A 27,810-nucleotide genomic window follows, 5' to 3' on the forward strand; every position below is an offset into this window, starting at 1 on the left:
GTTGTTCCCTTTGCTCTCTAGCCCCCTTGTCCGAGATACTTTTTTTCCCTGCAACTCAAATCTCATAAACTCTCAGGTGCTTATGGGCAACGTTCCAGACCGGGGGGGCCGCCCAAATGAGCTGGAGCCTCCCATGCCCACCTGGAGGAGCCGAAGAGAGGATGGAGGCCCCCAGTGTTGGGGCCGCAAGAAGAAGAAGAAGAAGAAGTAAAGAGGGACTGGTGGTCGGGGACAGGGGGACCTCCGTGAGATGCCAATGCCATCAGTAATCTCTGGGGAGTCCGTTTAAGGCTTTCCTTGGTCCTTGGCACCCAAGCCCCCCCATCTCCTATTCCTGAGGCCCCAAATGCCGTACTCCCATTCACTAGTCAATACCAAGAACCATGTTCTCCGGAGAATAAATTTAATTTATGACAGCTGTAGGGCCTCTCTCTGTGGGGGCCCAGGCAGGGGTGCTGGGGTTTGTGAAAGGGTTAGGGGGTCTCTGCTCCCTGGGTCTGAATGGGCCCCTGCTGCTCTGACCCTCAAAGTTCTTTGCCCTACAGCACATTTTTCCTGTGCCGTGGGCATGGGTAAGGAGACATTTCAGGCATCAGACAAGCATCTGTCAGGCGCCTACCACCTGCCAGCCCTGTTCTAGGCACTGAGGATGCAGCAGTGAAAGACACTGATAGAAATCCCTGCTCTCCTGGAGTTGATGTTCCTGTTGAGGAAAGACAGACGTTCAACGAGATAAAGAGGGAAAAAGTATAGGCTGTCAGAGGGGGAACGTTCTATGCAGAAAAATAAAGCAGGGGCTGGGCGCGGTGGCTCACACCTGTAATCCCAGCACTTTGGGAGGCTGAGGCTGGTGGATCATGAGGTCAGGAATTCAAGGCCATCTTGGCCAACACGGGGAAACCCCGTCTCTACTAAAAATACAAAAATTAGCCGGGCATGGTGGCGCGTGCCTGTAATCCAAGCTACTTGGGAAGCTGAGGCAGAAGAATCGCTTGATCCCTGGAGGCGGAGGTTGCAGTGAGCTGAGATCGCACCATTGCACTCCAGCCTGGGTGACAGAGTGAGACTCTCTCAAAAAAAAAAAGAAAAAGAAAAAAGAAATGGAGATTTAGGGAGTTGGTGAAATGAAGCCTGAGTCTAGATATATCCAACACAGAGATGCATAGATACTAAGTGCAGGGAAAGGGAGCAGGATTAGCATCCACCACCACACAAGACAGGAAAGTCACTTCTGGGGAAAAAGATGATGGACGTGCCACCAAAGGCAGCGTGGATGGGAAGGCGGATGCCTTTGGGGGTCCTACCTCTGGGAGCCCTGCCAGAGTCTGATAACAGGAGTCAGGACTGACTGGGGTAAGGGAGTGAGGGAGAGAGGAGACCAAGAGATGTCTAGGAATCCGGCTTGGAGGATGCAGTTGATGGTGGGCACATTACCGGGCAGGGGACCTGGAAGGAGGAAGGGAGGAAGACAGATGATGTGGAGAGCATCTGATGTCTAGGAGACACTTCACTGCCAGGAACACTGCCCCGCCCAGACTGAATGAATGGCGCCTGTGAAATCCTTTTTGTAACCCAATCTGAGAGTCTGCCCTCGAATAGTGGCGTTTACTCCATTAACACTTACAGTAGCTCCTGATATATTTGGCCTTATTCTTGCTATCTTATTGGCTAGAATCCTTTTTTCTGTTCTAGTGGTTATCATCCCCACCCTACCCCTAATATGTTGTAACTTCTATTTTTCTCTCTCTCTCTTTTTTTTTTTTTTTTTTGAGACAAGGTCTTGCTGTCGCCTAGGCTGGAGTGCGGTGGCACAATCTCGGCTCACTACAGCCTCTGCCTCCCAGGCACAAGTGATTCTCTGCCTCAGCCTCCCAAGTAGCTGGGACTACGGGCACCTGCCCCTGCCATCACATTTGGCTAATTTTTATATTTTTAGTAGAGACAAGGTTTCATCATGTTGGGCAGGCTGGTCTCGAACTTCTGACCTCAAGTGATCCTCCTACCTCGGCCTCCCAAAGTCCTGGGATTACAGGCGTGAGCCACCACGCCTGGCCTATCTTTCTATCAGCATTAAAAAGTAACCAGCGGCCGGGCGCAGTGGCTCAAGCCTGTAATCCCAGCACTTTGGGAGGCTGAGACGGGCGGATCACGAGGTCAGGAGATCGAGACCATCCTGGCTAACATGGTGAAACCCCGTCTCTACTAAAAAATACAAAAAACTAGCCGGGCGAGGTGGCGGGCGCCTGTAGTCCCAGCTAGTCGGGAGACTGAGGCAGGAGAATGGCGTAAACCTGGGAGGCGGCGCTTGCAGTGAGCCGAGATCGTGCCACTGCACTCCAGCCTGGGCAACAGAGCGAGACTCTGTCTCAAAAAAAAAAAAAAAAAAAAAAAAAAAGTAACCAGCATCCATACCCTCCCACCCCAGCAGTCAAGGACTTCTGCATATTTTTACTTTCCTATGGGTCTCCAAATCTGTCTAGTCTCCCCCAGGCCAATGGCCTGTGTTCCCTGTATCCACCTGGGGGTAGGGGCGGTTTCTCCTCACCGTGTCTGTTTCCCAGGAAGGGTGTGGGGATTCAGTCTGGGTCCAGGCATGGCGAAGCTGGCACCCAGTCTCAGGTTCCAGGGATAGCGTGTAGGAGAGATTTTCCTCGGAGCCTGTTTGTGGGTGGATGGAAGGGATGTGGGTCTGATGGGAAGGGCCTCGTGACCTTGGACTCAACCCCCTTCCCCCAAGCCCCTTCCCAGCACCGCTGTGCTCTAGGTCTTACCACAGCTGGCATGGGGAGCTGGTGTGCATGGAACAGGAGCTCCGGGGGGCCCTGCATCGCCCTTGCCCCCCGGCCTCTTCTTACATTCCACCTTCACTTGGTCTCTGCAGTGTCTGTGGCAACACAGCCCACACTCTGGGGGAAGGCAGCAGTTAATGGCCAGGGCTCCGATCTGTGTCCATTCTTCCAGCCTGTGGGCCAAGGCTTCCCCCCAACTCGCTCACACCCCACTCACCCCGACAGCGGTAGCCTTGCTTGGTGACACCCCAGAGCTGGGAAGAGAAAGGAGAAAAGGTTACCCATCCTAGGAGAGGGAGGGCTGTGGACTGGCAGGGCAGCTGGTGAGTGGAAGTGTGAAAGCTACCTAGGTCTTGGAATTCTCAAGGCTAGAGATTTAATTGGAATTAAAGGAATGTGGGTGGGGTACAGTGGCTCATGCCAGTAATCCCAGCACTCTGAGACGCCAAGGTGGGAGGTTGGGAGGCCAAGGTGGGAGGATCGCTTGAGCTCAGGAGTTCAAGACCAGCCTGGGCAATATATGGAGACTCTTTCTACAAAAAAAAGTATTTGGTTTTTTTTTGAGACGGAGGCTCGCTCTGTCGCCCAGGCTGGAGTGCAGTGGCGCAATCTCGGCTCACTACAAGCTCTGCCTCCCAGGTTCACGCCATTCTCCTGCCTCAGCCTCCCAAGTAGCTGGGACTACAGGTGCCCGCCACCACGCCCAGCTAATTTTTTTGTATTTTTAGTAGAGACGGAGTTTCACCATGTTAGCCAGGATGGTCTCAATCTCCTGACCTCGTGATCTGCGCACCTCGGCCTCCCAAAGTGCTGGGATTAGAGGTGTGAGCCACCGCGCCCGGCCTGTTTTTCAGTTTTTCTTGAGACGGAGTTTTGCTCTTGTTGCCCAGGCTAGAGTGCAATGATGCGATCTCGGCTCACCATAACCACCGCCTCCTGGGTTCAAGCGATTCTCGTGCCTCAGCCTCCTGAGTAGCTGGGATCACAGGTGTGCATCACCACATGCAGCTAATTTGTGTAATTTTAGTAGAGACAGGGTCTCTCTCACTATGTTGCCTAGGCTGGTCTTGAACTCTTGAGCTCAAGCAATCTGCCCACTTCAGTCTCCCAAAGTGCTGGGATCACGGGCGTGAGCTGCCGCTCCTGGCCTCCTCTCCAGAGTTTTAGATATTACCCATGGTTCAGCGACTATCTGGGGTGGAGATTATCTGGGATTTGGGGATTATCTGGCATTTGGAGATTATCCAGGATATAGGGAATGTTTGGTGTTGAGGGTTTATATGAAACAGGGTGATTTGAGGCTGTAGGATTTCTGGAATTTGGGGGTTATCTGGGGTTTGGGGACTGCCGGCTTCAGGACAGATGGAACCTAAGGGCGGTGATGGGGTGGAGTGCTCACAAAGCCACTGCAGCTGTCGCAGAAGGTAGGCTTTCGGAAGGTGACCTCATGGAAGGTGTGCAGGAAGGCCAGGCCCAGCTTGGAGCAGATGGCGCTGGCCCGGAGCAGGTACCCTGTCAGCTCCTCTCTGCTGAAGGAGCCTCTCCTGGGGGCAGAAACTGAGCCTCAGCATGGCCTGCCCCAACCTCCCCCAGACCCAGGAGTCCAGGCAACCCCCATGTCCTCATCTTCAGGGGATCCAGGAGTCAGAACCACTTACCCCTGGCGTGGGGGCGGGTGGAGCCCATGGCAGGCGAAGGGAAAATTGCCTGAGAGTCGCTCGAAGTCCTCCTGAGAGATGGTTCCTCGGCCTTCAGGGTCATAATTCTTGAACACGGACTTCAGAGGAGTGTGGGGAAGCAGATAAGGCCCAGTTGTCGAAATACGATCCCCACGGCAATAAGTCCCCGCCTCCAAGCTCAGAGTTCTACAGATGTCTTCCCTCCTAGCTCCTGGCGGCCAGGCCACCCTCCCTCCCTTACCTCCACCAGCTGCTCCACGTGCCGACCCAGCGTGACCCTGTCCGGCTTGGGGGTCACACCAGGGGCCCACTCCACCACCAGAGGTGCGTTGAAGGGGGAGGGTGGCTGGGGTGGGGACAGAGGAGCAGTTAGTCACTGCATAGGCTTAGGGGGGTTCGAGGTAATCGGGGGGCGTCCGAGGCCAGGGGTCAGGTCTCACCAGACTCTTGGGACAGCGTGGCTCTCGGGCATAAGAAAGCTCATAGATCTCGTCTTCCGTGTAGAAGAGGTCCAGGGAGAGCTGGAGCGGACAGGGGTGTTACAGATCCTCCTGTCTACAGCCCTGCCCCAGACCCCCACACCCACTTGCAGGCTCTTCCTAAAGCCCCTCCTGGGTTCAAATCCTGGCATTACTGCTGTGGGACAGTGGGCAAGTGACCTCACCTCTCCGGGCCTCAGTTTCCCAATCCACAGATTGGGCACAGTAAGGGTCCCGACCTCATAGGGTTGTAAGGTGGAATGAGGTGCCTGGCACATAGTCAACGATCAATAACTGTTAGTAGCCTTTTGCTTAGATTCTTGGATTCAAAGCTTGAGATTTTGCGCTATCAGCATGAGAAGCTCAGAACCTTGGAGTTTAAGATTGTGAACCCCAAAGCAATTCCAGAGCTCAGATCAATGGATACTTGAGTCGCTGGGGGAAGTGGAGAAAAGACATGTTACTTATATAGAATATAGAGCTCGCTCTGCTCCATATACTGTTGTTTTTTGAGACAGAGTCTCGCTCTGTCTCCCAGGCTGGAGTGTAGCGGTGTGATCTTGGCTCACTGCAACCTCTGCCTCCCAGGTTCAAGCGATTCTCGTGCGTCAGCCTCCCAAGTAGCTGGGACTACAGGCGTGCACCACCGTGCCCGGCTAATTTTTTTTGTATTTTTAGTAGAGATGGGGTTTCACCATGTTGCCTAGGCTGGTCTCAAACTCTTCAGGCAATCTGCCTACCTCAGCCTCCCAAAGTGCTAGGATTACAGGCATGAGCCACTGTGCCCAGCTAGACACTGTCTTAAGGATAAGGACATTCTTTGAATGATGTCATTGGCTTTCTCTCCTCAACCACCCTCGAGGTGGGTCCCTTTATTTTATTTTTTATTTTTATTTATTTATTTTGAGACAGAGTTTCGCTCTTCTTGCCCAGTCTGGAGTGCAATGGCGCGATCTCAGCTCACTGCAACCTCTACCTCCCAGGTTCAAGCGATTCTCCTACCTCAGCCTCCCTAGTAGCTGGGATTACAGGCATGTGCTACCACTCCTGGCTAATTCTGTATTTTTAGTAGAGACGGGGTTTCTGCATGTTGATCAGGCTGGTCTTAAACTCCTGACCTCAGGTGATTTGCCCGCCTTGGCCTCCCAAAGTGTTGGGATAACAGGCGTGAGCCAGTGGACCTGGCTGGGTCCTTTTATTATTCCCATTTTGCAGATAAGGAAACTGAGGCTGAAGGGTTCAGTGACTTGCCTAAAATCACGCAGCTAGAAAAAAACCTAGAAGCTCTGGCTTCAAACTCCATGCAGTCCAGCACTTTTCTACCCTGGTCCTAGAGACACTCACACACCCAGGACCCTACATCTCAGTACCCTCGGAAGCCCAGCCTGGGCGGGGCCAGGGGCTCACTGTGAGCAGGTGCAGCAGATCCTCGTTGGCGCTGCAGGGCGGATGCTGCCCTTGGAGGGCCACCAGCTCCTGCAGCCGCAGGTAGAGGTTGTTCAACTTGGGTAGGTGCAGGCGGCCGTCAGGCAACCTGTCGGGCTGTGCTTCATGCAGGGACACCAGATCCTTGAGGTGCACGCCCAGTACAGGCAGCCGGAAGCCCGTGCAGCCAGCCCAGGTGCGGCGGTAGCGGGCGTAGTTGTTGTGGGAGGCAAGGATCTCAGTGAGCTCCAGCAGGGCCTGGGGAGGAGGCACATGGGATGGGGGCGTTATCAGGGCAGTCCTGCCTCCTGAGCAGTCTCCTATGTGGGCTTTAGGCCTTCAGGGATCCAGTGGCATTTTGGACACCTCTGGAGCCCTTCCATATCCCATGCTGGTGTCAGCATCTCCCCGAAACTGCTCTTCCTCTTCGGTCCCCACCTCAGAGAAGTTCCACAATCCCCCATTCTTTGGCTAAAATGATTTCTTTTATCTTTCTTTCTTTTCTTTTCTTTTTTTTTTTTTTTTTGAGATGGAGTTTTGCTGTCTTGCCCAGGCTGGAGTGCAGTGGCGCGATCTCAGCTCACTGCAACCTCCACATCCTGGGTTCAAGCGATTCTCCTGCCTCAGCCTCCCAAGTAGCTGGGATTACATGCATGAGCCACCAAACCCAGCTAATTTTGTATTTTTAGTAGAGATAGGGTTTTACCATGTTAGTCCAGGCTGGTCTTGAACTCCTGACCTCAGGTGATCGGCCTGCCTTGGCCTCCCAAAGTGTTGGGATTACAGGCGTGAGCCACCATGCCTGGCCTTTATTATTATTATTATTATTATTATTATTATTATTGTTATTACTTAAGCTAGGGTCCCACTTTGTCACCCGGCTGGAGTGCAGTGTCATGATCACAGCTCACTGCAGCCTTAAACTCCGGGGCTTGATGGCTGGGTGCGGTGGCTCAAGCCTGCAATCCCAGCAGTTTGAGGGGCTGAGGCAGGTGGATCATTTGAGGTCAGGAGTTCAAAACCAGCCTGGGCAACATGGTAAAACCCTATCTCTACTAAAAATACAAAAATTAACTGGGCCTGGTGGTACAGGCCTGTAATCCCAGCTACCCGGGAGGTTGAGGCAGGCAAATCTCTTGAACCTGCCTCGAGGAGTCTGAAACCAGCCTGGCCAACATGGTAAAACCCTGTCTCTACTAAAAATACAAAATTAGGGCATGGTGGTGCACCCCTGAAATCCCAGCTACTCAGGAGGCTGGGGCAGGAGAATTACTTGAATCCGGGAGGCAGAAGTTGCAGTGAGCCAAGATTGCGCCACTGCACTCCAGCCTGGGCAACAAGAGTGAGACTCTGTCTCAAAAAAAAAAAAAAAAAAATTTCTAGAGATGGGGTCTCACTATGTTGCCCAGGCTGGTCTCAAACACCTGGGCTCAGGTGATCCTTCCATCTTGGCCTCCCAAAATGCTGGGATTACAGGTGTGAGCCACCGTACCCAGCCTATAATTATTTCTTAAAAACCCAGATCTGGCCAGGTGCGGTGGCTCACCCCTGTAATCCCAGCACTCTGGGAGGCCGAGGCGGGCTGATCATGAGGTCAGGAGATCGAGACCATCCTGGCTAACACGGTGAACCCCGTCTCTACTAAAAATATAAAAAATTGGCTGGGCGTGGTGGCTCACGCCTGTAATCCCAGCACTTTGGGAGGCCAAGGCGGGTGGATCACAAGGTCAGGAGATTGAGACTATCCTGGCTAACACGGTGAAACCCTGTCTCTACTAAAAATAAAAAAAAATTAGCGGGGCGTGGTGGCGGCCGCCTGTAGTCCCAGCTACTCGGGAGGCTGAGGCAGGAAAATGGCATGAACCCAGGAGGTGGAGCTTCTAGGGAGCCGAGGTCACGCCATTGCCCTCCAGCCTGGGCGACAGAGCGAGACTCCACCTCAAAAAACAAACAAACAAACAAAAAAACCCCAAAAAACCCAGATCTTATCAAGGGTGTGTCATCACTCTCAAAACTTCCCTCGCTTAGCCCATCTTGCAAGGCGCTATAGGATCTTCCCAGGGCATCTTCAGCCTAATTTCCTGCCACTTTCTGACCTCAGCCAGTCCTCCCCATAGGGACTGCAAAGTTCTCTGCTAGCCTTTCTCCCATCTGTCTCCCTCACAGTCCACCTCTGGAACAGACACACTGAGAGCAGAGAGGGGTCCGCACCATGAGTGGATGGATGACAGGAAGGAGGAATGCTGGCAGAGCCTGGGGATCTGGGATTTGGAGGAGCAAGGACTTCAGGTGGTTCCAGGGCCCCTGGGCAGGAATGGACAGGGCTTGGGGAATTAGGTGTGGGGGCTCAAGACAGCTGACCACTTGGAGATCTGGGGAGGGTAGTGGGATTCACCTTGGTGCTGTCAGGGCTCAGGTGGGCATGGGAGTCCTTGAGTCTGGAGATGGCACTGTGACACAGGCCCCCCGTGACCGCCATCAGCGTGTTGAAATTCTGCAGCTGGCGAAGCCTCTAGGAAGAGAAGCATGCGCACAAGGTCGTCACGGGAGGGAGTTCAGATGACAGCATCCCAGTTGAGGTGGGGTCCCAGGCATGTGTGGGTATGGACCGATGTGGGGATCAGACAGGTGAGAGAAGGTGGGTGTGTGTGGCAGGAGTGGGACATGCCATGTGTGGGCCTCACAGGGGTGTCGGATAGTTATCTGAGCCTGGAGGGTCAAGTAGGTGATTGATACCAGGTTAGAAAATCTGGGGAGACAGGAAGTATGGGAAGTTGGGCGGATTTGGGGAGTAGACAGGTGGGTGTGTCTGACACAGCAGCGGGGGGGGGGGGGGGAGGCTTCAGACATGTCAGGTTGTCAGCCATCTGGGGGTCTGACTGCTCTGCGTCACACAGGTGCGGGGAGGCAAGAAGGCACGGGCTCTGGGCAGGAGCTGGGAGCCAGGCAGAGGTTAACGGGGCCAGAGAGATATGGAGGAGTTAGACAGATGCTAGACAGGTGTGGGGCCACCAGGGCAGCTGGGGAATTCCCTCGCCCTCCCTCTGACAAATTTGGGCAGAGGTTGCTGTGGAGAGAGTGGGGCCAGGGAGGAATGGAAAACACTCAGACCAAGGAGACCCCAGGCGGACGTGGAGACCCCCAGGTCTAAGGGCCCCTGCAGGAGGAAGCAAGCCAGGGAAGACGCCAGAGGAAGGGCGTGGTCTGCGTGGAAATACGCAAGGGGGCGCGGCCACGGCGGGCCAGAGGGCTTCCCTTTTCCCCAGAAGGATGAGAAGGTGTCCGGAAAGGAGGGGGAAGGGAGGGGAAGAGAAGGGCTTAGCACAACAGGGCGGGGCGGGGAGAGCCCGGACGCAATGGGGAGCGATGCGCAGTCCCGAAGCGACCGAAGCGACCGCTGGGGCCCGGGGACTGGGAATCGAAGCCTCGGTAAAGGATGGCACAAAGGTGGGGGCATGGAAGGGACACTCTCATTGACCTGGGGATAGAATATTCGGGCCTAGGGCTTGGAAGCCTGTCACGTCTACGGCCAAGGGGTGGGGCCGCAGTGGGTGGGACGCGGTGACATCAAGGCCAAAGAAGAAGTTACGGTCCTGGGTTGGAACGCCCAGACTGTGGCCTCTGGGGCGGGGCCGGGAGATGCGTGACGTCACCGCCAGGATGACCCTGTGAGGTCGGGGGTCTGGAAGGTGGAGGGCCAGGTAGCTGCGTGCAGTGGCCTTCGCAGCCCCAAGGGGTGGGCCTCACCTGTGCCACGTGAATGAACTTGTCCAGCACCTGTGCGCGCTGCAGAGGCCCGGGACGGCTCAGCACCATCACCTGCACCCAGCGGGACACGCTGTTGCTGAGACCTACAGAGCCCTCCAGGGCGGGGCAGCCTCGTACTGAGCCCTGCAAAACGTAGCTCCGCAGGTCCTGGGGCTGGGAGCGAGGTGGATGTCAAGGTGGGCAGTGGCGCTCAGGGCCTGCCCTTCCGTGGCGTCCAAATAGTAGTCACAATCTCTGATGTCCTAGCCTGGTCTAGCCTGAATGACCTTTGTCATCTGTCCCCCCACCCTCAGGCTGCTACATGTCCTTGACCTCACCATGCTCCTCTCCCATCTGAGGAGGCATGTTTAAATATAGCCAGGCACTATATTTGACAAATGATCGTATTAAGTAATTTAATCCTCATAACTCCGTGAGATATCATTCCATTTTCGAGATGAGACAGTTGAGGCACAGAGAGGATAGGTAATTTGCCTAGGGTCACACAGGTATGAGTCAGGGTGGGAGTCTCTATGCCCTTAACTCTACACCTGACTGGTATACAGTCAGCAAAGGCAAGGACGGGGAAGATGACTTGAAATCAACCTCTATCTGTTCTGCCCAATGAGTGTTCATTTCATACCCGCATCCACTACACTATCTTTGCACACACACACACACACATCACACTCACACACACCACACTCACACACACAATTGGGACAGTTTCACATGAAGGAACCAGATCCCCACCTTCCCTTAAAATGATGATGCCCAGATGGCAAAAGCTAACACATATGTATGTTGAAGCACATGAAACTGATCCTTGGGTAGGTAATATATGGCAATTTCAAATGGTTCAAGCAGACAGCATTTACCCTGGACCAGTCACTGTTCCCGCAAGGCAGGAACTGTTCATATCCCCTTTTTACAGATGAGGAAACTGAGGCACCTGAATTTAAATGCTTGTTGAATAAATGATAAAATATTTTGAGCACTTACTAAGTGCCAGTCACTGCAATAAGCATTTATTTATTTATTTATTTATTTATTTATTTATTATTGTTATTGTCTTTTGAGACAGAGTCTCGCTCTGTCGCCCAGGCTGGAGTGCAGTGGTGTGATCTCGGCTCACTGCAACCTCTGCCTCCTGAGGCTCAAGTGACTCTCCTGCCTCAGCCTCCCAAGTAGCTGGGATTACAGGCGTGCGCCACCACACCCAGATTATTTTTGTATTTTTAGTAGAGATGGGGTTTCACCATGTTGGCCAGGCTGGTCTCAAACTCCTGATCTCAGGTGATCGCCCCCCTCGGCCTCCTTAACTCATTTTCCTGGGCCTTCTAGCACACAGGTTTCAGTTTAAGACTTTGGAGATCTCTGCTGAATGACCATGCAGGTGTCCTCTCAGTCCTGCCTTGCCCCAGCCAATCCCTCCCCTACCCCAATCTCTCCCCTGCTTGGGACAGGGACGGGAGGGGGTCCTCACCGTGATAGCCTGGAAGGAGCGGAACTCCAGGTAGGTGAGGTGCTGAGCCAGCTCCCCCGTCTCCAGGTGGTCGAAAAGCAGGGACACTTTGCGCTTTTTGCCCAGGCCTGGGCTGCTCATGGGGGGTGGGGGGCCAGGGCCACCAGGGCTCAGGCTGGGGGCCAAGAGGGGCAGGGGATTGGAGTGGTTCACGGTTGAGGGCTTGGGAATGCAGAGGGAGATGGCAGAATGGGGATGGGGCAGGGGAGCGGGGAGCACAGGGCTGACTCACAGGTTAGAGGAGTCTCTCAGGTTTCTCTGGGCCGAGTTGCCCTCCTGGGCCACGGTGGCCCAGAAACGACCTATGACTTCTTCCAGCTGGGGGTCCTGGTGCATCACCTCAGGGTGTTGAGTCAGCCAGTACCTGGGAGTGGTTTGGAGATGGTGAGATGAGACTGGGGGTGGCAAAGGTCTCTACAAGGGGTATTTTGGGCTGAGAAATTTCTAGGTGCTGAGGTAGGGGTCTCTAAATGTGTGTGCGGGTCCCTGGAGGGTCGGGGTTTGGAGGGGCACCAGGCTCGGGGAATCTCTGGAGTAGGATGGGCATCTCTTAACACAGACTGGGGGATCTCTGGGAAACAGACTGGGGAGTCACTTGGAAGTGGGATTATTGGGAAGCAGGATTGTGGAGGGTCCTAGGAACTAGACTGGGGGCTTCTGGGCGTGAGATTTTTGGAGGGACAGAATGAGGGGGTCTTATGGGCTAGGCTGGGGTCTGTGGGAGGTGGAGATTTTGGGGATCAGGGCCAGAGGTCTCTGGGCACCAGCTAAGAGGGTCTATGAGATCTGGTTGGTGAGGGGGGTCTCTAGGAAGTGGGGGTTCTAAGGAACAGAACTGAGAGGGTATTAGGAACCAAGCTACGGGTGTCTCAGAAGTGAGATTTTGGCCTGTGGGGCTGGTTGGGTCTGTGGGAACTGGGCTGGAGAGTCTCTGAGGAATGTTTTTTGGGGGGCAGCAGGATGGAAGTCGTGGGTCCTGAGAGTGGGGATCTTGGCCCAGCCCTACCTGACCAGGTGACAGATCTGCAGCCGTCTCAGCTCCTGGGTGTCCCCTGTGGCCTTCTGGTACTTGAGTTCTGGTCAAGGCTCTGTTATCCAGGATCCATGACCTGTCTGCTCCCCATTCCAATTGCCCAGGTTCTCACGACTCTGCCCTCCGCCCTCCACCCATAGCTCACGGTCCTGGAGGATATAAGGTCAGCAGGCGGGCAGCCAGGTCGGCAGAGGGCAGCACCCAGCTATGCATGGCCAGCACCATGTTGAGCATGTGGTCCCCGTGGCACAGGCTGCCAGCTGAATCTGGGGTGGAAGGAGGGGGACTCTGACAGAATGGGCCTCAGGCAATGCACAGCGCAGCCTCCAGATCCTGCGGGACCGCCTGGTTCAAAGACCAGCTCTAATGGTGATCCCCGGCATGACCTTGGACAGGCAACCTAACCTCCTGTGCCTCCGTTTCCTTATCTGTATTGTGCACGGGGCAGCATCACCCCTGGCAAGTCTTGTTGAAGATTGAAATAGCACCAGACTGGCTGGGCACAGTGGCTCGCGTCTGTAATCCCAGCACTTTGGGAGGCCGAATCGGGTGGATCACATGAGGCCAGGAGTTCGAGACCAGCCTGGCCAACATGGTGAAACCCCATTTCTACTAAAAACACAAAAATTAGCTGGGCCTGGTGGCACGTGCCTGTAATCCTAGCTACTCGGGAGGCTGAGGCAGGAGAATCTCTTGAACCCGGGAGGTGGGGGTTGCAGTGAGCCAAGATCAAGCCACTGCACTCCAGCCTGGGTGACAGAGCGAGACTCTGTCTCAAAAGAAAAAGAAAATAAAAGAAAAAAAATTTATATAAATATATATATATATAATATACATTAAATATCTATCTATCTATATATAGATATGTATGTATTTCCATTTCAGGAAAGAAGAAATGTAGGTGTTTCTCTTATCTCTAATGTAGTGATTGAGTTTCATTCCACCCAGCCATGTTCTCATTTTACCTCCAAAAACTGAGGCAGAGAGAAGTGGGTGCTGAGCCTGAGGTTAGGGCCGGGGAGGCTGCTGGGGAGAGGACACTCACCGAAGGACTGGATGCATTTCTCCAGCAGCTCATCTTCGCTGCAGCCGCCCTCGCTCAGCAGGCCCAGGTTCATGGAAGCCATGACCTTGCTGATTTCCCGGGGGCTGGGGCATGTCTTGTGGCGGCGTGTTTGGCGGGGCCGGCCCCGCCCTCCTGTCTTTCCGGTGCATTCCTGGTGGGACTTTCTGTGGGCACAGCCCCCAAGGAGTCACGGGAGCCCCTTCCTTCGGACAGACCCTAGAATTCCTCTTGACCCTAATGCCCCAAGGCACCACGGGAGAGGCTTCCTAAAGGCAAAGCCCCTGGGTTACCCCTGACCTACCAGGGACTCATGGGAGAATCCCCAGGAATATTCCAGATCCCTGGGGGAATCATGGGAGCCCTCTCCCACAAGCAAACTCCCAGGGATATTCCTGCTCCCTTCAGGGAATCAGAGAGGAAGATCCTCAATACCAGGGGTCCTCAGCCCCCAGGACACGGACAGGTACCAGTCCGTGGCCTGTTAGGAACCAGTGGGCGAGCGAGCACGCCTGCCTGAGCTCTGCTCTGATCTGTCAGATCTGCTGGGGCATTAGACTCTTAGGAGCATGAACCCTTTTGTGAACTTTGCATGGGAGGGATCTAGGTTGCATGCTCCTTATGATAATCTAATGCCTGATGATCTGTCACTGTCTCCCATCACTCCCAGATGGGAGCATCCAGTTGCAGGAAAACAAGCTCAGGGCTCCCACTGATTCTACATTATGGTGAGCTGCGTAACTATTTCATTATATATTACAATGTAATAATAGTACAAATAAATCACACGATACATGTAATTAACTTGAATCATCCCCAAACCATCCCCACCCCCTTCCACAAAACCAATCCCTGGTGCCAAAAAGGCTAGGGACTGCGGCTCAGGACTACTCTGAATCCCCCAGGGAATCACTGCAGAAGATTCCTGGGACCACTCAGGACCCCTCAGGGAATCATAAGAACTCCCTCCCCAGGCATTGCCCCCAACTTCCTCCTGACCGCTTCCAAGACATCCTGGAAGAGACTTCCTGTTGGCAGATCCCGGAATTACTTCTGGCCTCCCAGGGACTCATGGGAGGAGACCCCTGGGATCTCTCCCGTCCTCCCTAGGCAGAGGCATGGGAGGACGTGCCTTCAGGAATTGCCGCCTCAGGTCTCTAATACACACCCCTCCTTCCTCCCACAGCCCTCAAGAGAGCAAGGCTCCTGGACCAGTGCGATGGCTCACACCTGTAATCCCAGCACTTTGGGAGGCCAAGGTGGGTGGATCACTTGAGGCCAGGAGTTCGGGGCCACCCCGGCCAACACGGTGGAAACCCCCGTCTCTACTAAAAATGCAAAAATTGGTCAGGCATGATGGCGGGCACCTGTGATCCCAGCTACTCAGGAGGCTGAGGCAGGAGGATCACTTGAACCCAGGAGGTGGAGGCTGCAGTGAGCTGGAACTGCATCACTGTGCTCCAGCCTGGGTGACAGAGTGATTTCTGTTTCAAAAATAATAATAAAAAAATAAAAAAGAGAGGCCTGGCACACACCTGTAGTCCCAGCACTTTGGGAGGCTGAGGTAGACGGATCACTTGAGGTCAGGAGTTTGAGAGCAGCCTGGCCAACATGGTGAAACCCCGTCTCTACTAAAAATACAAAAATTAGCCGGGCATGGTGATGGGCACCTGTAATCCCAGCTACTTGTGAGGCTGAGGCAGGAGAATCGCTTGAATTTGGGAGGTGGAGGTTGCAGTGAGCCGAGATTGTGCCACTGCACTCCAGCCTGGGTGACAGAGTAAGACTCTGTCTCAATAAATAAATAAATTAATTAAATAAATAAATAAATAAAAAGAGAGCAAGGCTCCTGCAAGGAAACCCCAGGATTTCATCTCTGCCCTTCTCCCACCCCTTCACCCCACTAAGGTAACAGACCCCTCTCTGAAGTTAGCCTTCCGGCAGGACCTACAGTTTAGCCTTCAGTCTGGGTCCTTAGATTTGGGACTGGAGAGGAAATACCAGTGCTAAATGGTCTTCTCTGGGGCTCCTCAGAGTTAGGTGAGAGGTTCCTGGGGCTGAGGCAGCTTCAAGGAAGGTGGGAAAATAATCCTCTCATCACAACGTCATGAGTTCGAGACCAGCTTGACCAACATGGTGAAACCCCGTCTCTACTAAAAATACAAAAATTAGCTGGGCATGGTGGTGCACACCTGTAATCCCAGCTACTCAGGAGGCTGAGGCAGAAGAATCGCTTGAACCCAGGAGGCAGAGGTTGCAGTGAGCCGAGATTGCGCCACTGCACTCCAGCCTGGGCAACAGAGCAAGTCTTCGTCTCCAAAATAATAATAATAATAATAACAATAATAGTAATAATAATTCTTCCTCTGCCTGGTGCCTCCCAGAGGCTGCTGTTCCTGATGGGGAAAGAGGGTAATGGAGAGACAGGGATGGTGGGAGGAGGGAGGGAGCTGAATCCATGTTTCAAACGAAAGTAGAATCCAGAAATTTCTGCCAGCTGTTGTGACTTCGTGTTAGTTACTTAATTTCTCTGGGGCTGTTTCCTCAAAGGAAAAATGAAGATAGTCCTTGGACCTTCCCCAAGGATTTTTTTTTTTTTCTTTTTTTGGAGACAGGGTCTCACTCTGTCACCCAGGCTGGAGTGCAGTGGTGCAATCTCAGCTCACTGCAACCTCCACCTTCCGAGTTCAAGCAATTCTCCTGCCTCAGCCTCCCAATTAGTTGGGCTACAGGCACCTGCCACCAAGCCCAGCTAATTTTTGTATTTTTAGTAGAAATGGAGTTTCACCGTGTTGGCCAGGCTGGTTTCGAACTCCTGGGCCCAACTGATCCTCCCACCTTTGCCTCCTAAAGTGCTGGGATTATAGGTGTGAGCCATCACGCCAGGCCCCTACCTCTACCCTTTTTTAGACAGGATCTTGCTCTGTCTCTCAGGCTGGAGTGCAATGGTGCAATCAAAGCTCACTGTAACCTTGAACTCCTGGACTCGAGTGATCCTCCTGCCTTAGTCTCCCAGCTAGCTGGGACTACAGGTGTGCACAACCGTACCCAGCTAATTTTGTGTGTGTGTGTGTGTGTCGATGGGGGTCTCACTATATTGCCCAGGCTGGTCTAGAACTTCTGGCCTCAAGTTCTCCTTGCCTTATCCTCCCAAAGTTCTGGGATTAGAGGCATGAGCCACTGTTACTAGAAGGGACATTTTAAAGTATTAAATATGTCCTAGGCCGAGGAGGGAGCATTGTAACTAAATCAGCGTTTCCCTAAGTGTGGGCACCCAGCTAGTACAAAAGCATCACCTGGGAACTGGATATAAATACAGATTCTCAGGTCCCAACCGACACCTACAAAATCAAACATTTTAAGGCTGGGGGCAGTGGCTCATGCCTCTCTAATCCCAGCACTTTGGGAGGCCGAGGTGGGCGGATCACGAGGTCAAGAGATCGAGACCATCTTGCCCAGCATGGTGAAACCCCATCTCTACTAAAAATACAAAAAAGTAGCCGGGTGTGGTGGCATGCACCGGTAATCCCAGCTATTTGGGAGGCTGAGGCAGGAGGATCGCTTGAACCCAGGAGGCAGAGGTTGCAGTGAGCCGAGATTGTGCCACCGCACTCCAGCCTGGAGACAGAGCGAGACTCCGTCTCAAAAAAAAAAAAAGAAAGAAAAAAATAATAAGGGTAAGCCCAGCAACCTGTATTTTAAAAGCCCTCCAGACAGTTCTGAGGCACGCTCCAGTTTGAGAACCACTGGTCTAGAGTGTCTCATTGAGTACTTACAGGCCTCTCCGAGGTGGAGGCTATGATTATTCTATTGACAGAAGAAAAACCCAAGACACAGAGCAGTTAAGTGACTTACCTAAGGTCAGCCAGGAGTCTACCACTAAATTGCTGGGTGGGGAGGAAAGCCCTTTGCCCATCAGAGTGATTCTGGGGATGGCAGGAGGAGCTACCCAGGCTAGGGAGACACCCACCCTATCTGCCTCTGTGGGGACAGAAGGGCCAGCTTGCCCAGGAGATAGAAGCCCATTCTAGAACCAGCCACACAGCCAGCCACTAGGCCCTGTCCTGCAGCCCCCTGTAGGGCTCTGGAACAGCCAGAAGTGGTTTAAGAGGCAGGGGAGCCACTTTGCCCTGTGTCACACTCCCAGGCCTCTCCTGGGCCAGGGCCCTGCAGGAGCTTGGAGTTTCCAGTCCAAGGGGATGGGGAACCAGGAAGCCCCCAGGGAGGGCAGAGACACTCAGCCCAGGCCAGGGATGGAGGTGTGGTGACAAGAAGTGGGAAAGGGGCAAAGAGCAGCTCAAACTCCAGGGACAACATGGTACAGATGCCACATCCAAGCCACTGCCGCCCTAGCTGGCTCCAGACTCCCTGAACCCTGAAGCATCCACCTGGCCCCCCTGCACCCGGTCCCGAAGAAGCCAGGCATCCTGCCACCCTGGCGAGTGATCTCCCCAGCCCTCCCATGCAGAGGGAGGCCTCAGGGTGCTGCCGGGCTCCCTGGGGAGGGTCCTCTCACCTCTTGCTGTCTTTTCTGTTCATGTTTCCGGTGGGGGGGGGAGGAGGGCGGGGGTCTTGCAAGAGTATGGCTCGGCTCCTCCCCTTCCCCAGGACTCCAGCTTCTCAGCCCCTAGGGAGCTGGGGCCTCCTCGGTGCTTGGGAAGGAAAGAGGAACTGCCCCTCCCCACCCACCCTCAGGCCAGGGGGAAGGAAGAGGCTGGGGAGAGACCAAAGGCCCCCCTCCCCCACACGGGGATCCCTTCTGCTGAGGTTTCCGGCACTGCTGGCTCTCCCACCCTCAAGAGCCCCGGCGGGCTCTCTATCTCCCTCATCTTTCGGTCTCAAGACCCGTCACTGTCATACTTCAATAAAAGCAGGGGTTTTTCTTTTCAAAGCATGACTGATATTTATGTAAAAACACACACACACTCAAAAAGATAAGTCTGTCTTTCTAGAAGGACATACTGATATATATAATTCACGAAGGTTTGAATGGAAACTCACAAGACATAGTATTTTATATATTTCTTCATAGGCTTCTCTTATTCCTAGTTTAAGTGATACCATTTGTACCCTGGAAAACATTTTCACTTTCTGACTTTATTGTAACAAACCTCCACATAGCACCTACTGTGTACCACACACTGCTCTAAGGACTTTAAAAATACTAACTCATTTAATCCTCACACAATCCACTGTTACCTTAAAAGAACATTACATACTGGGCCAGGCACGGGGGCTCACGCCTGTCATCCAGCACTTTGGGAGGCCAAGGCAGGCGGATCGCTTGAGTCCAGGAGTTTGAGACCAGCCTGAACAACACGACAAAACCCCGTCTCTAAAAAAATGTAAAAAGTTAGGCTGGCGTGGTGGCTCACTCCTGTAATCCCAGCACTTTAGAAGGCTGAGGTGGCGGATCACCTGAGGTCGGGAGTTTGAGACCAACATAGAGAAACCCCGTCTCTACTAAAAATACAAAATTAGCCCAGCGTGGTGGCACATGCCTGTAATCCCAGCTACTTGGGAGGCTGAGGCAGGAGAATTGCTTGAACCCAGGAGGCGGAGGTTGAGGTGAGTCGAGATCGCACCATTACACTCCAGCCTGGGCAACGGGAGCAAAACTCTGTCTCAAACAAAAAAGAAAAAAAAAAGCTAGCTGAGCATAGTGGTGCATACCTGTAGTCCCAGGTACTCAGGAGGCTGAGGCAAGAGGATTGCTTGAGCCCAAGGAGGTGGAGGCTGCAGTGAGCCCTGATGGTGCCACTGCACGTCAGTCCTATCTCAAAAAACAAAAAACAGAACAAAACAAAAAAAACCCACACACACATCAAAAACCATCAAAGATGGAGGTAAAGCCTTTGGGAAGCCCCTCCCCATCCCCTGTCTTTCTTAAGCAGGGTGTGACCAATATGACATGTTGTCGAGTTTCGTCCAAACTGCTGTCTGTGCGTTTAAGCACATTGTATAAACATGTGCTCCTAGAAACAGACTTTTCTTTTGAGTGTGCATTTTTTTCTTTTTACCTAAATGTGTCATGCTCGACCTTTTTTTTTTTTTAAATCGAAGTACAAAAAGATCACCAATCATTAAGTATTTAGGTTGATGAAATGTCACCAACTGAGCAAACCTGTGTGACATTCATACAAATCAAGACACAGAACACTGTCCCCTCCACAAGCCCCGTCTTTCTTCCCAGCACGAATTCCCACAGATCCCCACTCGCCCGAAGTCTAGTGCAGTAGTTTCGTCTCATTTTGAGCTGGATAAAAATGGACTCCTGTATTGAATCTGGGTTCTTTCTCTCCACGTCTTGTTTTTGCAGTTCTTTCGTGTTATCATATTTGGTTATAATTTATTCCTTTTTTTGGCCGGGCACGGTGGCTCACGCCTGTAATCCCAGCACTTTGGGAGGCTGAGTTGGGCAGATCACTTGAGGTCAGGAGTTTGAGACCAGCCTGGCCAACATGGTGAAACTCCCATCTCTACTACAAATATAAAAATGTGCCGGGCGTGGTGGTGGGTGCCTGTAATCCCAGCTACTTGGGAGGCTGAGGCAGGAGAATCACTTGAACCCGGGAAGAGGAGGTTGCAGTGAGCCGAGATCGCACACTGCACTTCAGCCTGGGCGACAGGGTGAGACTGTGTCTTAAAATAATAATAATTTCCGTATAGTCTTTCATTATGTGACAATTCCATGACATATATATATATAATTTATTTAGAGATAGGTGTTGTGGATAGTGACTAAGTGGGCTGGTGGCATGTTAACTTCCATTTTTCTTTTTTTTTTTTTGAGACGGAGTCTTGCTCTGTCGCCCAGGCTGGAGTGCAGCGCCGCAATCTCGGCTCACTGCCAGCTCCGCCTCCCAGGCCCACGCCATTCTCCTGCCTCAGCCTCCCGAGTAGCTGGGACTACAGGTGCCCGCCACCGCGCCCGGCTAATTTTTTGTATTTTTAGTAGAGACGGGGTTTCACCGTGTTAGCCAGAATGGTCTCGATCTTCTGACCTCAGGTGATCCGCCCGCCTCGGCTTCCCAAAGTGCTGGGATTACAGGCGTGAGACACCGTGCCCGGCTTTTATTTTTTATTTTTTTTTTGAGACAGAGTCTTGCTCTGTTGCCCAGGCTGGAGTGCAGTGGCACGACCTCAGCTCACTGCAACCTCTGCCTCCTGGGTTCAAGCGATTCTCCTGCCTCAGCCTCTCCAGAATCTGGGATCACAGGTGTGTGCCACCATGCCCAGCTAATTTTTGTATTTTTTTGTAGAGACAGGGTTTCATCATGTTGGCCAGGCTGGTCTTGAACTCCTGGTCTCAAGTAATCCACCCGCCTCAGCCTCCCAAAGTGCTGGGGTTACAGGCGTGAGTCACCGCACTAAGTTCTATTTTTAATCAGTCTAGAGGCTGGTAATAACTAGACACTGAAACATTTTAAGTTAAGTGAGTTATCTATACAAGAGGACTATTATGTCCTAGACCATAAAAAAAGACAAACTTATAGCTTATCTGTTTTTTTAAAATTCTTTGGTCCTGCCATCCTGACTCTTTTTTCTTAATTAAGACTCCACAGCAGGGTCTCGCTCTGTCACCAAGGCTGGAGTGCAGTGGCGAGATCCTAGCTCACTGCAGCCTCAGACTCCTGGGCTCAAGCAATCTTCCCACCTCAGCCTCCTGAGTGACTAGGACTACAAGTGCACACCACTATGCCCTGCTAATTTTTTTTTTTAAGTATTATTTTCCTGCAGAAACAGAGTCTCACTTTGCTGCCTAGGCTGATCTCGAACTCCTAGGCTCGAGCGATCCTCCCTCCTATGCCTCCAAAGTGCTGACTTTCCAGGCATGAACCACTGTTCCCAGCCTCCGTGGATTATTGGTCAATTTTCCTGGGATGGACATCTGAGTTGTTTCCAGGTTGGGGCTGCGGTGACTATTTGAGCATCTGACTTTTGGTGAACATAGAGTGTACCATATTGTAGGGCAGTACCCAGGAGTGGAATAAATGGGTCATAGTAGTTACTGTGATTCTGCCAAACATAGCATGTTAGCCAATTCATTGAAACCATTCTCTCAGAACTATATTTTTCCACTTTTCTTTTTTCACTAAAAGAAGGCGCCGTGGATGTATATTTTTTCCATGCCAGAACATTTAGACAGTCGTCGAACCCGCTCTCTTTAGTTTTTCCATCACGCGATGTTACCATAGCTTCAGACTCTCTCTCTTCCTGCCCTGTTTCACCCTCTCTCCCCACAGCCCCATGGTGTGCCGTCTGACTCTCTCTCAGTCCATCTCCTGTAGCACCTGCGTCTTGAATGTGACTTAACGATCCTGGCTGAGCAGAGACTTCGTAGTGTGGCAGTGTCTCCAGGCCCTGGGGACCCAGAAAATCCTCAGAGAGGAGGTCAGGAATCCTGGCGCTTGTTTATACTGTACAGGCAGCCTTAGTCCTCGGGCTGGCCAAGAATACGGACAATACTAATGCTGATGACCACAAAGGAAGGGACTTCCGAATCAAACCACAGAAACTCATTAAGGCAGAAAAATGATGCACATGATAACATGCAAATACATATTTTCTTCTCTTGTTGTTGTTCTTCTTTCTTTTTTAAATTTTAAAGATGGGATCTTGCTATGTTGTCCAGTTGGTCTCAAACTCCTGGGCCCACGGGATCCTTTCATCTAGGCCTCCCAAAGTGCTGAGATTACAGGCAGATTTTCTTTTAACGAAGATACCATGGGACCAATATCAGATGACAGAAGGGGAAAAGGTGTTTGCAATACTTCAAAATCAATGAGAAATTAATATCTAAAATATAGGCTGGGTGCAGTAGCTCATGCCTGTAATCCCAGCACTTTGAGAAGCTGAGGCGGGCAGATCACTTGAGATCAGGAGTTCGAGGCCGACCTGGCCAACGTGGCAAAACCCCATCTCTATTAAAAATACAAAAATTAGCAGGGTGTGGGCATAGGTGTTGCTCTGTCATCCCAGCTACTTGGGAGGCTGAGGCATGAGAATCAGTTGAACCCAGGAGGTGGAGGTTGCAGTGAGCTGGGATTGAGCCACTGCACTCCAGCCTGGGAGACAGAATGGGACTGCATCTAAAAAAAAAAAAAAAAAAAAAAAGAATATAAAAGGAACAGCTGCAAATTACCAAGCAAAAAAGACAGCAACCATATTAGAAAAATGACCGGGCAGGGTGGCTCCTGCGCCTGTAATGTAAGATTACATGCCTATAATCTCAGCACTTTGGGAGACCAAGGCGAGTAGATCACCTGAGGTCAGGAGTTCGAGACCACTCTGGCCAACATGGCGAAACCCCTTCTCTACTAAAAATACAAAAGTTATGCAGGGTACGGTGGCTCACGCCTGTAATCCTAGCACTTTGGGAGGCCAAGGCAGGCGGATTGGCTGAGCTCAGGAGTTCGAGACCAGCCTGGGCAACACAGTGAAACCCCGTCTCTACTGAAATACAAAAGAAATTAGCCAGGTGTGGCAGCATATGCCTGTAGTCCCGAGGGGGCTGAGGCAGGAGAATTGCTTGAACCCGCGAGGTGGAGGTTGCAGTGAGCCGAGATGGCGTCATTGAACTCCAGCCTGGGTGACAGAGTGAGACTTTGTCTCAAAAAAACAAGACAAAAAAAAAAAAAAAGTGAGAAGACAGCACAATGAATAGATGACAAAGAAACCCAAAACTCTGACAGGCACCTGAGAAGATGCTAGAAATTGTTGGTAACTCATCAGGGAAGTGGAAATTAAAATGACAACGAGGCTAGGTGTGGTGGTTCATGCCTGTAATCCCAGCACTTTGGGAAGCCAAGGTAGGAGGGTCACTTGAGCCCAGCAGTTCAATAGCAGCCTGGGCAATATAGCAAGACCCCATCTCTATAAAAAGCTTAAAAGTTAGCTGGGCGTGGTGGCGCAAGCCTGTTGTCCCAGCTACTCAGGAGGTTGAGGTGGGAGGATCCTTGAGCCCAGGAGTTTCAGGCAGCAGTGAACCATAATTGCGCCACCACACCCCAGCCTGGGCAACAAAGTGAGACCCCATCTCTAAAAGTAAAATAGAGAAAATGAATTAAAAAACAGTGAATTGGCCAGGCATGGTGGCTCACGCCTGTAATCCCAGCACTTTGGGAGGCTGAGGAGGGCAGATCACGAGGTCAGGAGATCGAGACCATCCCGGCTAACATGGTGAAACCCCATCTCTACTAAAAACTAGAACAAAAACTAGCTGGGCATGGTGGTGGGTGCCTGTAGTCCCAGCTACTCGGGAGGCTGAGGCAGGAGAATGGCGTGAACCCGGGAGGCAGAGTTTGTAGTGAGCCGAGATCGCGTCACTGCACTCCAAACTGCGTGACAGAGCAAGACTCCGTCTCAAAAAACAAAACAAAACAAAAAACAGCGAGTCATCCTATATAAATCTGGCAAAAATTAGTTAAGTTGGAAATGCCACATGGGGGTTGGGGATATGGGGACCCAGGGACTCTCATGGACTGATAGTGAGTAGCCATTCTGAGGGCTAACTGGCACTACTTTACACAAATTGTGCACGTGAATATGTCACCCAGCAATTAGCTTCTGGGTGTGCACAACAAAACATTCCCCCTCAGCTTCCTGGGGGACCAATACACAGATGTTCCCTCCAGCATTATTTCAGGGAAGATGGAGGCAGCCTTGGTGTCCACTCCCAGTAGGGGTAGGTGGATAAACAGAAGGGATCAGTCACCAAAGAATCCTGCAAAGCCACCACTGTCACACACCAGGTGTCCACAGAGCAACAGGGGTAGGTCTTAACACACATAATGAGACTGACAAAAATAAGAAACACTATTAATAACTTATGATATAATGCTCAATGACAGAATCATTTCATATTCACACAAAGTTTTAGGGAAAAACAATACTTAGTATACAACTATGTGTTAGATAATATATAATAGATACAACATAGAATTGTATTGTACAGTATAATTATATTGGCCTAAATATTTAATTATATAATTATACATTATATAACGTCGAATTATATAATTCCATAATATGACACAAACTTTTGTGCTATTTATTGCAGTTGTACTAACATCAGTATTTAATTATGGAACACCTAGAAACCTGCTATACATTGAAGAACGGTTTCTATGTAATTTTGTTTAACTATGGGATATTGTTTTATATAACTTACTGTACACCACTACATGTTAATAAAAATATATATATATATATATATATTTTAGATAGAGCCTTGCTCTGTCACCTGGGCTGGAGTGTAGTGGTACAATCTCAGCTCACTACAACCTCTGCCTCCTGGGCTCAAATGATTCTTGTGCCTCAGCCTCCCGAGTAGCTGGGATTACAGTTGTGCGCCACCATGCCCTGCTAATTTCTGTGTTTTTAGTAGAGCTAGGGTTTCACCATGTTGGCCAAGCTGGTCTCAAATTCCTGGCTTCAAATGATCTGTCTGCCTTGGCCTCCCAACCTGCTGGGATTACAGGCATGAGCCACTGTGTCTGGCCTAATAATAATTTTAATAAGGCTGGATGTAGTGGTTTACACCTGTAATCCCAGCACTTTGGGAGGCTGAGGCAGGTGGATCATGAGGTCAGGAGTTCGAGACCAGCCTGGCCAACATGGTGAAACCCTATCTCTACCAAAAATACAAAAATTAGTCGGGTGTGTTGGCAGGTGCCTGTAATCCCAGCTACTTGGGAGGCTGAGCAGGGGAATCGTTTGAACCCAGGAGGTGGAGTTTGCAATGAGCCGAGATCTGGCCACTGCACTCCAGTCTGGGCAACAAGAGCGAGAGTCTGTCTCAAATAATAATAATAATAATAAAATAATAATAATAATAATAGCAACACTTACATTACCTTAACCAGGCACTGGCACTGTTTTAAGTGCTGTAAATTAATTACCTCATTTAACTCGCCCAACAACCACATGAGGTCGGTACTATTATTATTCCCCTTACTGGATGGGGAAACCGAGGCACAGAGAAGCTAAGTGGCTTATCCATGTAACTCAAGGGAGTGGCAAGGCTGGGTGGGATTCAGATCCAGATTATCTGGCTCGGAGTCGGAGTCCTTGTTCTTTTTTTTTCTTTTTTAGATGGAGTCTCGCCCAGGCTGGAGTGCAGTGGATCAATCTCGGCTCACTTCAGCTTCTGCCTCCCGAGTTCAAGCAATTCTCCTGCCTCAGTTTCCCAAGTGGCTGGGATTACAAGCGTGTGTCCCCACGCCTGGCTAATTTTTGTACTTTTAGTAGAGACGGGGTTTCACCGTGTTGGCCAGGCTGGTCTCGAACTCCTGACCTCGAGTGATCCACCCACCTCGGCGTCCTAAAGTGCTGGGGATTACAGGGGTGAACCACCACGCCCGGCCGGAGTTCTTGTTCTTAATCACTATGTTTGGTGCTTTTTAAAGTCAGGAGACCTGGTGCACAGCCCTGCTCTGCTGCGTGATACCTTGCAAGGGCTTCCCCACGCAGAGCCTCAGTCTGCCCTCTGTGAAATGGGAGAATGATGGCACGTTACTTACCGTGGTAGGGGGAGAGAACGCAGGTACCTTCTAGACACTCCCTCTCCCACCCCACCTCCGGCGGCCAGGCAAACCTCCAGCCAAGATTTGGGGTATGTGGGCGGGGCTCCGGCGAAGGGGCGTGGCCAGGAGTCCTGGTCCAATGGGGGCCCGGGGGCGGGGCCTTCCTCCCATCTCTGTCCAGCACGCGTGTCCTCCTCTCAGTTCCATCCACCTCGCGGGTGCCTCTGGCGTCCCCAGAGGTCTCCGACCCCAGCCCGCCCCCAGCCCTCCCGCCCAGCCCGCAGCCCCCTCCCTCTGTTCCCTGATCTCAGACCCTGGCCCTCGGACCTCGACATCATGGCTGACGCAGAAGGCGAGGACGACGTCCAGTTCCTGCGGACGGTGCGTATTTCTGGGTTAGGGGTCTGTGGGGCTATCTCTCGGGGCTCTCTGAGGGTGTCTCTGTCTCTGAACGTCCCTATCCGGTTTACCGGTGGTCTCTGAGACTCGAGGTCTCTTCCTGTGTCACTTTGAGTGACTGTCATTCTTTTAGTCTCTTTCACCTTTCTCACTACAGAGAATTAGTAGGATTGGGGACTCCAGAATGGGAGAGGGATCTTCGGTTGCCCTCTCTTCTGACATTAGCGAATTGTCCCCCACAAGAAGGACCCCTGAGGAAGCACACCCTCGCACCATCCTGGAAGCAGGCACTTGGAGAAGGTGGTTCTAATTCCTGGGCTTAATTTAGCCGTGCCCCCAACCCCCACCTCAGCCCTAATTTTCTTTTTGCTCCAGACTCTGACCTATTTAAATTCTTGGGAAGGGAGCTGGGGGCGGGGGGGGGGGGGGTGGGCTGGAGGACACAGCTGCTTCCAATTCCTAGCCCTTAAGGGTCTCGTGGGGGAGGGATTTCTTGGGTTCTGGGTCTTTCCTTCTTTGTTTTGGGCAGGAGGGCTGCTCCCAGTGGCTGCTAATGGTCTTGGAGGGTCTCTCCCCATCTGTCTCTTTGGGTGTCTCCATGTCTCTGTCTCTTCCTCCATCTCAGTCTCCCTGTCTCTGTTTCTTAGCTTAAGGCCCTCTGATTTTCTGTGTCTCTCTAGCTGGGTCACTCCCTGCATCTCTGAGCCCTAGCTGGGGGCAGGGATGGGAACTGGAACAACAGGTGGCCCTCCCAGAATAGCCCGCTTTTCTGGGGCCTGGGGAGGGGACGAGAGGGAGGAGGGGCTGCCATCTCCCGGCCCTTCCCACCTTCCCCTCCCAGTGGCTCTGCAGGGTGTGGGGCCGTAACTATGGGAGGGGACGTCCTCTGCTCTGGGCTAGGTCTGCTGACCCAACGCTAGCCCCGCCCCTCCCCCGGGGCTTTGGAGCCACGCAGGAAATGCTGACACAGCATTCTGGCCCCAGAATAGGACCCTGGAGAGCAGGGTCCGGTTTCCCGGGAGAGAGGAACAAACAGCTGGGGCTGGTAGTGAAGGATGGGGACAGCTGGGAAGGGGCCTAGCTTCAGTCCCTCAGCCCCAGTCCCTCAGCAGACACCATGGGTTGGGCCCTCCCCAGCCCTAAT

General features: G+C 52.1%; 3 protein-coding genes across 26 annotated transcripts in view; 2 read left to right on the forward strand and 1 right to left on the reverse strand.

The window, feature by feature from the left end:
• FAM98C (family with sequence similarity 98 member C) overlaps window positions 1-26,287 on the forward strand; it is a 31,846-nt gene extending 5,559 nt beyond the window's left edge. For 7 of the 15 annotated variants that reach the window (XR_012427562.1, XR_012427564.1, XR_012427565.1 and 4 more), the window contains one exon: window positions 77-416. Coding sequence is in view for 10 of the 15 variants with exons in the window: in XM_045380627.2 (XP_045236562.2) it covers window positions 77-211 (135 nt within the window). In the remaining 5 variants the exon portion in view is untranslated. Of the gene's footprint in view, window positions 1-76; window positions 417-14,926; window positions 15,275-21,986; window positions 22,123-25,836 lie in introns of those variants that run through there. The other 8 variants (XM_065536569.2, XM_065536570.2, XM_065536571.2 and 5 more) reach the window with 4 other exon arrangements.
• On the reverse strand, window positions 393-18,395 carry RASGRP4 (RAS guanyl releasing protein 4). The gene is made up of 17 exons (XM_045380622.3): window positions 18,257-18,395; window positions 13,723-13,907; window positions 12,838-12,943; window positions 12,651-12,713; window positions 11,877-12,008; window positions 11,606-11,759; window positions 10,120-10,293; window positions 8,768-8,884; window positions 6,355-6,630; window positions 4,909-4,989; window positions 4,710-4,814; window positions 4,448-4,566; window positions 4,189-4,333; window positions 3,007-3,043; window positions 2,772-2,906; window positions 2,546-2,658; window positions 393-1,446 (listed from the first exon to the last, which is right to left on the reverse strand). The coding sequence occupies exons 1-17, from the start codon at window positions 18,277-18,279 to the stop codon at window positions 1,390-1,392; spliced, it is 2,022 nt and encodes a 673-aa protein (XP_045236557.1). The 5' UTR covers window positions 18,280-18,395; the 3' UTR covers window positions 393-1,389.
• Window positions 26,288-26,466: 179 nt separating the features above from the next.
• The window catches only part of RYR1 (ryanodine receptor 1), a 158,231-nt gene continuing 156,887 nt past the window's right edge, over window positions 26,467-27,810 (forward strand). For all 10 annotated transcript variants that reach the window (XM_065536557.2, XM_065536561.2, XM_065536559.2 and 7 more), the window contains exon 1: window positions 26,467-26,648. In XM_065536557.2, coding sequence (XP_065392629.1) covers window positions 26,604-26,648 — 45 coding nt within the window. In that variant the 5' untranslated portion in view covers window positions 26,467-26,603. The remainder of the gene's footprint in view (window positions 26,649-27,810) is intronic.

The sequence above is a fragment of the Macaca fascicularis genome, chromosome 19, assembly GCF_037993035.2.
Source record: "Macaca fascicularis isolate 582-1 chromosome 19, T2T-MFA8v1.1".
In the NCBI taxonomy this organism is placed as follows: Eukaryota; Metazoa; Chordata; class Mammalia; order Primates; family Cercopithecidae; genus Macaca; species Macaca fascicularis.

Coding starts and splice junctions, on each gene's coding strand:
- RASGRP4 (XM_045380622.3), bottom strand. CDS start 18,279: ATGAACAGAAAAGACAGCAAGAG. Junction 6,631..8,767: donor TGAGCCCTGACAGCACCAAG/GTGAATCCCACT, acceptor CCTCCTCCCCAG/GCCCTGCTGGAGCTCACTGA. Junction 1,447..2,545: donor CTTCCTGGGAAACAGACACG/GTGAGGAGAAAC, acceptor TCCTCCTTCCAG/GTCCCCTGCCCGGTAATGTG.